Source organism: Pteropus medius, unplaced genomic scaffold (genome assembly GCF_902729225.1).
Source record: "Pteropus medius unplaced genomic scaffold, Ma_sr-lr_union100, whole genome shotgun sequence".
NCBI lineage: Eukaryota > Metazoa > Chordata > Mammalia > Chiroptera > Pteropodidae > Pteropus > Pteropus medius.
The window spans coordinates 21,753,467-21,767,402 of NW_024354500.1; the positions used below are offsets into that span (position 1 = coordinate 21,753,467).

At 34.9% G+C, this 13,936-nt stretch overlaps 1 protein-coding gene across 7 annotated transcripts in view; it reads right to left on the reverse strand.

Moving 5' to 3' along the window:
* Positions 1-13,936, reverse strand: part of ADGRB3 (adhesion G protein-coupled receptor B3) — a 654,835-nt gene that overhangs the window by 19,266 nt on the left and 621,633 nt on the right. For all 7 annotated transcript variants that reach the window (XM_039852889.1, XM_039852886.1, XM_039852892.1 and 4 more), the window contains 3 exons: positions 13,393-13,488; positions 11,716-11,755; positions 6,594-7,237 (listed from right to left, as the gene is read on the reverse strand). In XM_039852889.1, coding sequence (XP_039708823.1) covers positions 6,594-7,237; positions 11,716-11,755; positions 13,393-13,488 — 780 coding nt within the window. The remainder of the gene's footprint in view (positions 1-6,593; positions 7,238-11,715; positions 11,756-13,392; positions 13,489-13,936) is intronic.

The following is a 13,936-nucleotide window of genomic DNA, read 5'->3' on the forward strand; positions in this document are numbered from 1 at the left end:
AAAATAAGCTAGGGTAGTGTTGAAATGTATGAAGATATAAATGCCTCTGTCTATACATCCCCAAATTACCAAATAACTTGATACAAATAAACTTTGTCACAGTAGGTAATATAAATTCTTAAGTTTTTATACTGTTTACTTTTCCTAATTTCCCACTTAGAACTCATCTCAACTTGTATTCATTCTGTCCTCTACATCCCATTAAAATTCCTCTTGTCAGTGTCTCTATTGAATTCCGTCTGGTCAATTTTCAAGGTCAGTTTTCTGTCCTCATCTTACTGGACTCTCAGAAGCTTTTAAAAGTTAATCACTTCCTCATTAAACACTCATCATCTGTCAGCTTTCCTCCCTTTTCCCCTCATATTTGCTGTAGCTCCTCAAGCCTCCTGTGCTGGCTCTTTCTCATCTCCCCACCTTCTAATTGTTGAGTTCCCGAGTTCTCTTTCATCTCATATTCTCTCCTGAATAATATACTTCATTCCACGGTTTTAAATACCATCTTTTTAGTTCCAAACACTCTTTTTCCTCATGTTTTCCCCATCATTGAAAAAGTTGTATATCTAGTTGGTGAAGTTAGAAACAATCACCCTTTATTCCTTCCTCTCCCTCATCTTGCACATCAAATCCATCAGCAAGTACCATCTGTTCTACTTCCAAAGTACATCTTGATCCACACACTTCCTCCATCTCCACTTGCATCTCTATATAGTTAAAGGTATTCTTATCTCTTGTATGGATTATTTCAGTAGCCTCCTGTCTTCTGCTCCCTCCCATCCCCTGCTCCTACTACCTGCCGGATCCTAATCCTTTCTCTTCCAATCCATCAAAGGGATGGATGGATGGAGAAATGATCATGACAATCTTTTGCTTAAAAGTCCTCATTTGCTTCCATTGTTTTAGAAGGACCTGCAAAATCTTTTTTTTTTTTTTTTTTCGTCTTCAAACTTCATCTTAAGGTGCTTGCCCTCTGCTACACAGGTCTCCTAATCCTATAAGACTATTCTAAGCTCTTTCTCACCTCAGGACCTCTATATTTGCAGTTTCTTTTGCCTGAAAGTCCCCTCACCCTTTATACTTTAGAAGGTTCCCCAGACCACCTTATCTAAAGAAGTCTCTGCCTTACATTCTATGGTTATTTCTCAGCACAGTATACTGTTTTAGATTATTCATTTGTTAAAGGTTAATTATCTATCTCTTCCATAAGGTTTGTTCATCACAGGGGCAGTATCCACATGTTTTCATCACTTTGATATCTCCAGCATCTAGCAGAGGGCCTGGCATAATAGTAGGCATTCACGAAATTATTGATGAATGACTGAAGGAGCTTCACTGTGGCAGCCAAACAAATCCAACAAAATGTGATTTGTTCATTTTTGGTGGTGGTGGTTCTTTCTCAGAAATACTCTGGGAGAATTTGGAGAAACAAGTGGACTAACTACACAAAACCATGATGAATGGATCAATTGACAGTCTAGAGAATCAAGACAATTTAGAGGAAAGCAGGCTTATCCCTAATAGAAGGGAAACTTCCTTAGGATGACTTAAGGTTAAGACAATGAATGATGATCTGAGGCTACTCAGAGTACTTAGTGAGTACATGCATAGAGGTGTTGCTCCATATCTCAGTCTTGTAGAATGATGTATACTTTCTCAAAGGGAATACTTCATTGTTTGTGTCACTGCAAATTAAGCCGGACAAGACACTAGAAGATTCACAGTGAGGAATAAATCCCACTGACTAGTAAGTGGCAATATGCCATTAAGACTTTCTATTACAGAGTGAGCAATGAACCACTCAAAGAGAAAGCTTTGATACAATATCCATTCAAAATCTTTGTGGAAAAGAAACCTGAGAATAATTAATTTTGAAAAATGACTTTTCTTTGAGCTAATTTTGTGTGCTTGCATGAAAGACAAAATTCCCTAATCCAGGAGCAAAACCAAGACACTAAATAAGGCCAAGTCTTCCTTTACTCACAGCTATATGAGGAAAAAATTTTAAAAAGATGCTTCTGTACAATGGTCAGCTCTATTACGGTTTCTGTTAGCGACAGTCTCCCACTTCTCAAATGAGATCATAACATTTTGTCTAACATCTTGAATATCGATTTAGGATAGTATTCAAGTCACTTCACAGATATTCGAGATAATGCTAATGAAATAATAACTAAACCTTCCATCTGAAGCACTCCTTACAAATTTCAAAGGGCTTTCATATACATTATCTAACTTGATCCTTGCAATAGCTGTAAGGGAGGCACCTGTGCTGACATTAAGCTAAAATGTTTTACCTCTAAAAACCATTATGCTGAGAGCTCTGTAATTCATGTTCAGAGGAAAACTGGGATATAAATATTTAGCCTAGAATGGTGGCCCCTTCCATCCATGTATAAATTGAGAGATTATCTGAGCATTTTACATATATAATATTTATATCTAAATGGACAAGAGTCAGAGTAGCAAAATGTTCTGGTTTTGATAAAAATCATTTGTAATCTACATAATTCTGATTAGTTATTAAGGGTTTATTAATAAGAAAAATCAAGGCATGATTTATCAGGAGAATAACAGAAACAATTTAATGTGTTTACATTTGAGCAAACTGTTTCACAAGAATTCAAGTGAAAGAAATGAGAAGCCACATGAGGTAACCCAGAGATTCGCAAGAGAAGAAGTAACTGTCTTACATAGGCTACATGGACAAAAGGAGATAGTTTAGTGACCTAAATCCAAGGACAGAGGCACCTGGCAGAAGCTGGAAGCACTCTGGAACTGCAGATAGAAACACAATGTGCTGCCTATAGCAGAAAGAGCAGGGAAGAAACATCTGGGACCCTCTCTCCTCCCCAACCTCCAGTCTCTCTCCAGTGTTCTTACTGGCAACCTTCTCAATGACTAGAAGCCAAAGATGCAGTTACCCACATCAACCCTGAGTAATATAGGGGAAAAGTGTGCAGAATGGGTCGTGTGCCAAATAGGCCCGGAACATGCACAGAAGTTGGGAAGATGTTTGAGGGAAGAAATGTTTGCTATCTAACAGCTGCCAACTGTTGAATAAATACCAGTGTTCCAATGATTTAAAACAAATACTTGTCTTCTTACAGTGATATACCTATAATTAAAAGTATATATGTGTGTGTGTGTATATATATATGTATATATATATATATATATAAAATCATAATCCATGCTTTTAACTACATTTCATAGTCCTCAATGGCTCGAGACCTATGACTCCTCTTTTATATCTCACTTGCTCCTTAGCAACTATTGTTTTTTTTTTTTGCATTATATACATACCAGGCACTCAACACTTTTTGCTAATTAATTAAAGGTGAATGACTTAAGTGCTGATGACAATTTCATTCTTCTTAACCTTAAGCGAATCAATTAGAGGGCAACTAGGGCTGGAGCCATTGTGAGAAATTCTACCACATTAATATTTCAATTATTCCATAATTATGGAAACAATCTAAAATTTTTAGAATTACTTAACAAGTCCATTCTTGGAATGGATACAGTTTGGAAGATGGAAGCTAACATAAGAAAGAAACAAGGTAATATTAGGCAGGGAAGAAATCTTTCATGCTAAGAAAATTCATGCATATCTTAAACTTTCTATGCTTTATAACTGGGGATTGATTGGCTGAACGCACTCCCCTGGAGGCTGAAGCCTTTTCTGCTGGCACTGCCTTCGGGATTGGGGAGTTTTCCTTTCTTCGTTGCCTCCTGCTTATATAAATAAATACTTCCACCCACTCTTGGACATTTTTTTTTCTCCCTCAACTCTTGTTTTCCCTCTTCTCTTACTACTACCGCATTCTCTGCTACAATTGGTAGCTTTTACCTTCTCTTTGTTCCCCTCACCACTTCCCACTGTAACAGTTTGTGAACACCCGTACTTTGAGAGGAAAGATCCTGCATTAATGGGAACATCTTTTTATTATATCTTTGGAAAGATCCTAGCACCTGGCTAGCCTCTGCTGCCCCAGCTTCCCAGGCAGGCCACCCCTGAGGCTGTAATCTCCCTTCTCACTCTGAGGGGAAGACTCAAATTATTCTATGGCTTAGACCTTGTGTCATCTGTATTCACCCACTTTCATCTTCAGGTTGTCTTCTAAGACTCTAGTCACCCCCTGGCTACTAAAGATTGCCACTCTCCATGACATTCCTGTCATCTTTCTGCTTTTTTTCTATTGTCAGAATATCTTCCCCACTTATTGGACCTACAGATACAGACTAGCAGAGTTGACAACTCTACGTGACAATATATCATTCTACTCATTAAGAAAGCCATACCACTGACTTTATTATCATGGGCCACAGTCCTATCTCCAAAATCAGCTAGTTACATACACCTATACTTCATGCATTTCATATCTTTATTCACTCTAAGACCAAAAGTCTATTAATGGTTGAAATGAACTTTAAAGTTACTCTCATGCTAATGTTCAGGTACATTATTATCCCTTTAGACAGCATAAAATTGATCGGGACACAAAGATTCCCAGATTTGCTATGTACTTGCTCTGTAACCTTGAACAAATGACTTTACTTCAAGGATTATAACAACTTATCCATTGCACAGAAGTGTTGTGAAGAATTCATGTGTTTAAGGTGATTTGAGGCTCTGCTAATGAAAGATGCTATATAAATGCTAATTTTTATTATTCATTCCCACATCTATATATTCTTTTTCAGCTGTCTCCTAAAATGGTCACCATAAGCAATTATTATTAAACTCTTTTAAAGAATAAAGATGAGGAACTGAATTTTCATTCTGAATCCTGAATTTTCTTCTTTTTCAAGATGTAAGCCTTGTGATCTCTAAGTTATTTAAATGCAGATCTTTTGACTGAATCACAGCTTTATATGATGCTTATACTTAATAATGAGGATACAGAGATTTGGAAATACTGTCTATTTTTCAAACACAACTTGTACAACATCAAACTCAGATTTTTAGGCTTTTGGATGTAAAAGCATTTTTATAACAAACAAAATATTTAATGTAATTCTATTCTAATTCCTTTAGTACATTTTAGCCATTTATGTAGAAGACTCCATATGGTCATTGTAATTTTTCCAGTAGTGCATCCAAATTATGATTTATGATGTTATGTTGTTATATGCATACTCACTAAATATCTTTTTAAAAAATTTTGTGATTTTGTGTAAACATTATGTAGTTTATGCTTATGTGATTATTATTATGGTAGACCTGTGAGTCTTTGGGAAATGCAAATTAGAAATAGATAAACAATATTTATTTGCTAATTCAGAATGACTGACTACTTCTGTTTAGAGGGCGCTCCAGTCGTCCACTCTGCAGTGAACATGGCCCCACTAACCCTATGCCTGGTTCTGAGGGGCGAGTCTTCTCAGAAACCCTCTTTGTTTGAGATTGATCTAAAATTTAGGGATTTCTTTCAGATCACATGTACACTCTCATTTTGGTCTAGAATTTTCTTGACGTAGTTTGGAAAAACCTCAAAATTATACCACTCACCATGTTACTCTAACTTTCCAGGTTCTCTCTTCACGTTGCCCATGTAGAGGCATGGATTTGTGGGAAGAAAGGAGAGACAACTGCCTCTGGGCACATTGGAACACCAAAACATGATTATCACTATACTTCTGATGGAAAGGGTAGGCAACTGATTATAGTGTCTTCCTCTAAACAGTGTCTTATGAAATACTCTTATTAAAACGATTGGTAATACATATAAAAGAATGCATGTATTGCATTGCATACCAAACACATGCAATATGTCAGCTTTGAGTTAACAGCAAAACTTTAAGGATATAAAAATCACATATAAAACAGTAACAGGATGTAAGTCAAAAGAAATTTCTTAGGTCTAGATTAATTCTAATACAAAATGAACTATACCGATAGCTGTTGACTGTTCTCTACTTCACTTTAAGGATAGAAAAGAAGCTGAGGGGAGTTTGCTTTTTTACACAGGCCATGTGGTTGGACCCCAGAGTCCTGACTTAATTAATCTTAGCCTGCTCAATTTATATCCCTTCTGAGATTCACAATTTAAGACCAAAAATTTTAGTGGTCATCGTTCTGTAAGAGTTAAGACTAAAATATTTACCCTGAAAGATATTGATCTAATAACGGAGTTTATAATCAGTGTAATGGTAGAGCTCATAGTAACATTCCAATTTTCTTACTTTAAACAGCTGCCCTCACGCAGAAAATCCAGATCTTGGTTTAAGTTTGTAGTGCCATCCAGAAATTTTTTTAACTACCAGAGGACTTTTAGTTCCTCACAAACATCAGGAGGATCTTTCTGTGTGTATGTGTGTTTATGGTTTATGAAGAAGTATGACTGATAGGTATCTTTTTAAATATAGAGAGTTCCTGTATTCAAACATGATTTTGAAAGGGGATTCTGATGAACTACTGGAAAAAAACTACATCCAGAATATTAATCCCAACATTCTTAATTAATGCCAAAAATTCTTACTGATACAAAACTGCAAAAGCTAATGTGACCCTTCCCCCTCAATCCAATGCCACATGAATCATTCTCTCTCATTCTCTATAAATTTCAAATAGCAAGAAAAAGTTTATTGCTTACCTCTAAGGAACTCATTGATATGGTTGATCCAGTTTCACTTCTTGATAGTCCTGCATTATCATCCAACTCAGAGGCCATGAAATTCTTCACAGCTGTGCGAGGCTCAAAGGGTAAATTCTGCATATGTTCCTGGGGTGCGAGATGTTGCTCTAAGTTCATATTGAACTGGTCCATTACAGGGGGATTCATGCTGAATTCGGGATTTACTTTGTAGTGCAATAGCCTTTCATGTGGCAGGGTTTCCATGCCAATATTCATTTTGCTTTCTTCTTTCATTGATGGCTGGGTATTTACAGAACTTCTGGGCATCACAATATAGTCACTTTCCATCATTCTTTCTTGAGGATGGACTATGTCCATATCAGCCCCTCTCAAATTATCATCTGTACATAAGTACACAGTTCTTCGCAATTCACTGTTCTCTTTTTTCAAGCACTGATTGCCCAGCTCATTCATACTCATGGGCATGTGCAGACCTGTGGGTTGCTGGATAATGACTTTAGAAATGACGTTTCCAGGCAATGTCGAATAGCTTAGCCCTTCGGGGTTTGTTCCCTTTTCTTCTTCATCATCATTTAAAGAAATCCTGGAGAGTGTTCCTGTTATGGTTGCTGCTCGGCAAGGACCAATATCCTTATGAAGAACTGTGGATTCAAATATGAAAGTTAATAAAAGAAAGCTAATGCATGTTTACTCTTCATTATTGTACTCTGTTCTTTCTACTAGGCAATTTCCTTATAAAATAAAAAGGTATTTAAAAAAATTACATATCTATTGTTTGTACAATGGCCCCAATTACTTAATCATACTTTATTGATTCTGATATGCTCACATAGATCTCAGGTAGCCTACAGCTGAAAAATAACTGAAAGTTGATTAATGGACTTTCAAAAATCTCAGTGCCTATTCTTAAACAACTCTGCATAACTTTACAGGGGAAAAGCAGATTACCAGAGAAGTATTCTCATCAATCTACTGCAAAAGATTTTATAAAATTATAGATATATTTCACATGAATTTGACTTTTTCACAAAGGCTATTCCCCTAAAGTATTCTACAAGTTCTATTCATTAAAATAGTTCTTGAAAGAGGTAATAAGAATTTCATCCTACTACATCAGAAATCCTTCCAAAATTTATGCATGTTGAAAATTAATGAGCATTTATCTATGAAGTCCATATGGTCAAGGTATTTATCATCTTCAGCTTCATGTAGGAAAATTTTTTTTTACAAGATCAATCCATATGCTCGAATGCCCTTGAGGGGGTATTAAAATTGCCAATTGGGTTTAAGCAGAAAAAAACCTGTCTGAGCTTCTGAAACCTCTATTCCATTTTAAACCTGAAAAATGACTTAGAAAAAATTTAAAATACATTTTAACTTGTAGTGAGAGAAAACAAAATAAAAAACAAACGAAACAAAAACAAACCAATAATGAAAGAGTTCAGATTTATTAAAATATATCTTTTTGCCTCTATATAAAAAGAAAGCCATATTTTGTGCATAATAGAGGCAGAATGACTCAAAGCATGCTTAGTTGTGAGCAACTAAGTTTGAGGTATGAAGGAATGAAAGTCCGAAGAAATTTTTTGTAATGGTATTGAAAGCACATGGAACAGCACCGTGTGCAAACTGGCACAACATTTGCACCTAGCACTGCCCTATCTACAAGGCAGAGTGATCACTACTGAAAATTTCATAGATATTGTCTCTTCATGAAAAGTTTCAGATATATTCAATTTTACCCATTATTATCCAATTTTCAAATAGCAAAATTATTGTAGATTAAAGCGGACATTGAAAAATAGAAGACTTTGAATGTGGTTACCTATTACAAAGAAGAGAAGCCTTCGAAATTATTTCAAAACATGCATCATTCATGTAGTATCTTTTATCTTTAAAGATACGTTATCTATTTTATTAGGTCTCTTTATTTTAGACACTAAAAATCATGTTACATCTACATGTTTTTAATTAACCTATAATTTGGATGTGACTTTTGTATTAGAATAATTTAGTTTAAGAGAGTTATTTCAAACCTCTTAAAATAATAGATTGGTAATAAATTGTGGTTGCCAGGAACGATTTACATGAAAAGATTAAAGGGCAAAGTATGTTAAATTAATAGCTTAATGATATTCTAGATAAAATACTTTAAAAAATCTCCAAATCCAGGGAAAAATACTTTTAATCCTTGACTGTATGCAAAAATTAACTGAAAATTCATTGCAGTAAAATTTAAAGGTTATGGGAACCTATCATATTGCATTAAGGATAATTTTATACTTTTATGAATATATTATAAACTATAAAGGAAATCTTAGTACTGGATATTGATTTCATAATGTACATTTGTACAAGATTCATTTAGTTTTGTATAAGTGTAGTATGATTTATAGTTACACTTAGCACATTTTTATCAAATGATATAGCCATCTTTATTGAAAATGTGTGCATCTTAAATATTTGGGGAAGATAATTCTTCTCATGAAGTAGTGTCCACTCTATATGAAATAAACATCTACCTTAGACTTGCTTAAAATGGATATCCAAAATTTGAAAACCATACCACCTACACATACAGACATGATGTTGAAGTAATGAGACTTTTGAGAGAAATTAATAAAGCTGTAAAAGACAAAATGAAAACAAAAACAAAACAAAATGCACCTGAATAGTCTGCATAATCAAATACGTACTCCATGCTTTGGGAAAGTAATTGCAACAAAACTTAGAGAAAGGTTATTCAGGGTCCATGAGCTGAGACCTTAAAATTGAATCTATCTCAAGATGGACAGAAATATCTAGGAAAAACTTAGATGCAAGCTCCCGATGAGCTCAGCTAAAAAAGGCCCAGACAGAAAATAAAAATATTAAAAATAATATTTTCTAATAAAATAACGGTGCTGGCCTTTATTAGGAATACCAAATCTCAGACTGTAGTGCATTCTGGACAAAATAGGTAATTTAACAAAAGAGAACAAAATAGGTAATTTAAAAAATGAGACCACTGCTTGGATTAGGATGGGTTAATACAGTGCTTCTTTCCAATGTCAGCATGTGTCAGAATTACCTGGATGGCAGGTAAAAACACTGATTCCCCTATCCCACAGTAGGCCTGGGGTAGGACCTGAAAGTTTGCATTTTTAACAAGTTCTCTGGTGATGCTAACACTGCTGGTCTGGGGACCACACTTTAACAACTACTGATTTAATGTTAATAGCTGGTAAGGAAAAGACAAAACTGCTCCTAATCCTCTTCTCTATCAAGGAGAACTGTAAAGAGTATACCAAAAGAAGTAGATAGAAAACTATATTGAAAGTAGGTAAATAGGAATTAAATTCCTAATTATTTTAAATAAATTCAGGCTTCTGGAGCCAGGCAATCACATTCCACCTTGGAACACAGATGTGGAATGTGGCACCATGGCTAATGATCTTTAAAAAATTATGGAAAGTGGATGAAGCAAAGGAAAATGTTTTCTCAGTTTTCCAAAGAGGAAAATGGTAAACTTTGGAAACCAAACACTATATCTTAGTAATATTTTGTTAGATACTAAAAAGGACAGGGTAATTCCTAATACTCTGCACATAGCCAAGGTTATCGTAACCGTTATTCTACTGCTCTGCTATGACCACACTCTATATTGAGTATTTTGGTTGAATTCAGAAATGAGATTATGAGATTAGTCGCTCATATTCTTATACTTATGACAACTCTGTGATCTCAGACTCCGCACAGATGCTTAATGGTTTTGAGTTGAATCTGAAAACTACACTTAGAGGGCATATGCATGGGGTGGCTAGGGGGTGCCTTATTGAACATAGCAGGGTGCTATACTCTGTGTCATCCTTCAACTCCTTTATTGACCATTTGGATGAAATTTAGAAGGTATTCTAGGCAAACTTTCAATGGCCAAATGATTCTAAATGAATAGAATGCTAACCTGAAACTAGTAAGATAATAGCATGTAGAGGTAAATCCAAAGGCCAGATTTTTCTTCAAGAGGGAAAACAAACAAACAAACAAACAAACAAACAAACAAACCAAAAACCTAGAGTCTTTATATAACCTTAGACTTGGAAAGCCCTGACAGCTACTATAACACGTCTTAGGGATTTTAGATGATAACTAGTTGACACTAGTATTGTACTGGCTGCCATGAAATCAGATGCAAATGTAGATAGCATTAGTATGAGTAAAGAGCCAACTGTGATAAATGCTGGATACATATGTATACATTTAAAATAATTTAAAATTATTAACAAATTGGAGGCTACCTGGGGCACCATGCCTGCCTGGGAAGATTCTATGAGAAATGAATGTGAAAACAGGATTGATTTAGTCTGCAGAAAAAAATACTTGGATTGGGCTAAATGATATTTGCTGTCAAATATTTGGATGTTTTGATGACATAACTATCCACTCTTATTCTAGAAGGCAATACTAAAGCCAACAAATAAAAGCTAAAATAAGGTATATTTTGTCCCAATATAAAGGAGCATTTTAACAACTGGAATCATCCAATAAATGAAACATGTAGTTTCCTTTAAAACTTGAGTCATCTACTCTTGGTGAGTTAATCCACAGGTGGGAGGACAACCATTTAGGGACATTCAGTGGGATCCTAGCACTCTAAGGCAGGATGTGGCTGCATGGTTTTTTATGGTCCCCTCTAAAAATATAGCAACAACAACAAGGGCTATGATATACACACACAGAATGTTATTTCATCTTACAACAACCTATATTTCATAGATGATGAAACTGAGACAGAAAGAGACTAGATTGACAGGCATTATACCTGACAGCCAGTAATCTGTAGAATGAAAGGTTTATGTCTTCAAGTCAATGCTTTTTTGCTCTAACGGTGCTCCCAATTCACCATTTTTAGGTTCTCTTTCATTCCTGTCTTTCCTCCCACTCATTCCATCCTCTCCCTTATTCTATTACAATGCTTCTATCTGAAAGATTCTATTTATGAATAGAACTCATAATATTCTATTCTATTCATCATATCAATATGTGATATGTAAACCACAGCATTTTCTTTAAAGTAAAAATCCATAAAAATGATTGAACAATTCTAACGATTATAGTTTCAAAATCCAAATATTCTTACCTGACCGACAAGCAATGTCTACATCCTTTTCAAAGTCTGTCTGTAACAAGAAATAATAAGGCATAGAATCATCATTTAAAAAAGACCTCAAGCGACTTTTACTAACCAGAATATCTGAAGTTTACAGATACCTAACTAGGCAGTGCTAGGTTATAGTTTTGTGCAAAGGAATTTTCTCAAGAAATAATCTAATTGTTTTCAAAAGTACTTCCTAGAGACCAAATGTTGAATAAAACCAAGGGAAAAATGACATACGATTTTAATAAGGCAATACAATACCCACTGTGATCTACAATGACAGAATTTTAAAGCAATTCTTTAAACCATAATGAAAAAGATTAAAGTGTGATTATGAATATATTCAAATAAATGCTTTGTTATTTGTATTTTTGAAGCATTCACTTTCTAGATACTGTTTATAATATAGTATTTTGTAATATAGTTTTGTCCAAACCTTCATAGTCAAATTAGTTTTTTCTAATGATCCATTGTCATTCAAAAGGCTTTCATGTTTAGAAATTAATATTGAAGGTGAACCAATACTAATCTGGCCTATAACCTGCTAGAATTTAGTTCCATCCTCATATATTCCCCCAAATTTTATTTTAAAGAAATTAATTTTTATAATGGTAAAATTAAAGTAGCCCATCTTAATCGATATTTTAAATTCAAGATATCAGTATTTACTTCTTTTTAATGAGGAATTAATTCCTTCTCAAGTCTTCATTAGTAGCATATCACAGACTATTTTCATGTTGCCTAATTCAAAAATGTTAATAAGTAAAATAGAAAAACGATATGATTTCACTCATATGTGGGATATAAAACAAAAATCCATGGATGAGCAAACAAAACAAACAAACTCATAGATATAGACAACAGAACGGTGGTTACAAGAGGGCAAGTGGGGTTAGGGGGATGCAGAGGGTAAAGGGGGTCAAATACATGGTGACAGAAGGAGACTAGACTTTGGGTGGTGTATACAGATGATGTACTATAAAGTTGTACACTTGAAACTTACATGTTATTAACCAAAGTCACCCTGGTAAATTTAATTAAAAAATATCTATGCCTTGATTTTAATGACGTAGTTTAAATCTTATCTCATTTCTCAAATATATCAAAGTGGTTATGTCTAAAGTAACCCTTAATCCCCAAATTGTCAGCATTCATGTACAATAACTGACTTTCACTGGAAATGTGGCTACCCTTTATAGGTTAAGGCAGTAGTTCTCATCTTAGTTTGCATACTAGCACCACAGACACCTGGGGCCCAGCACAGAGATTCTGATCTCATTGGTCTGGAGTATGGATTCTGATTCTGATGTGTAACCAAGGCTGAGAACCATTGCTTTAAGAGTAGACATGCAGGCCCACAGTGTTCTGATCTGCGAACAAACATGATCCTGTGGAGAAATAGTTATTCCTAATTCTGTGCAAGGATGAAAATATTCTCTGGTGTTGCACAGAAACCACACCCTCAACACACCAATCATAGCTCCTGGACTCCTAAGCAATCCAGACAGAACAGTTATCTGGTATCAGAGTTCTAAGTCTCTTAATGAACTAAAGCCAGTCACTCAAAATGGGACTCTGATGCTGTTTTACTAAAAAGAACATTTGTTTTTTTGAGAAATTATGATTCAATCAACAATCAGAGGGAAAATGAAAGCTCACCATGATTTGAGCATGCCCATTAGGAAAAGAACTTGAAGAATCAGCATTGATTGGATCTTGACAGTTTCTCAATCGGCACCTGAATGCATCTTGAACCTGTGAAGAAAAAATGACCAACATAAATTTTCTTCTCTCTTGGAAATGACCAGATAATGTGTTCATTGGCCATCGACTGAAAAAGCAGTTATTATTGTTTTCATGATCTAATACCCATTTTGTTTACTTCCTAATACAAATATCAGCGTATCTCAACTTTGCTCTATGCCAAAGAAATTTATCACTTACCACAATCTACAGAGGGAAGTACTGGGAACTCCTTAACTATCAAAATGACTATGTCTGACTCAACAGTAATAATTCTTGCCAGAGGGCAGATTTATTTCTACAAACAATATGTGTGTCTTTCAAGTGGGATTTACTATTTGGTATGGCATAATCTTTATAACAGCTTTAAACATTGTGAAAAATGAGATTACTCAATGATCTTTCGACTAAAATTGATTTGGGATTTTCCTTTCATGTCTCACATAAGAGATCCAATTGG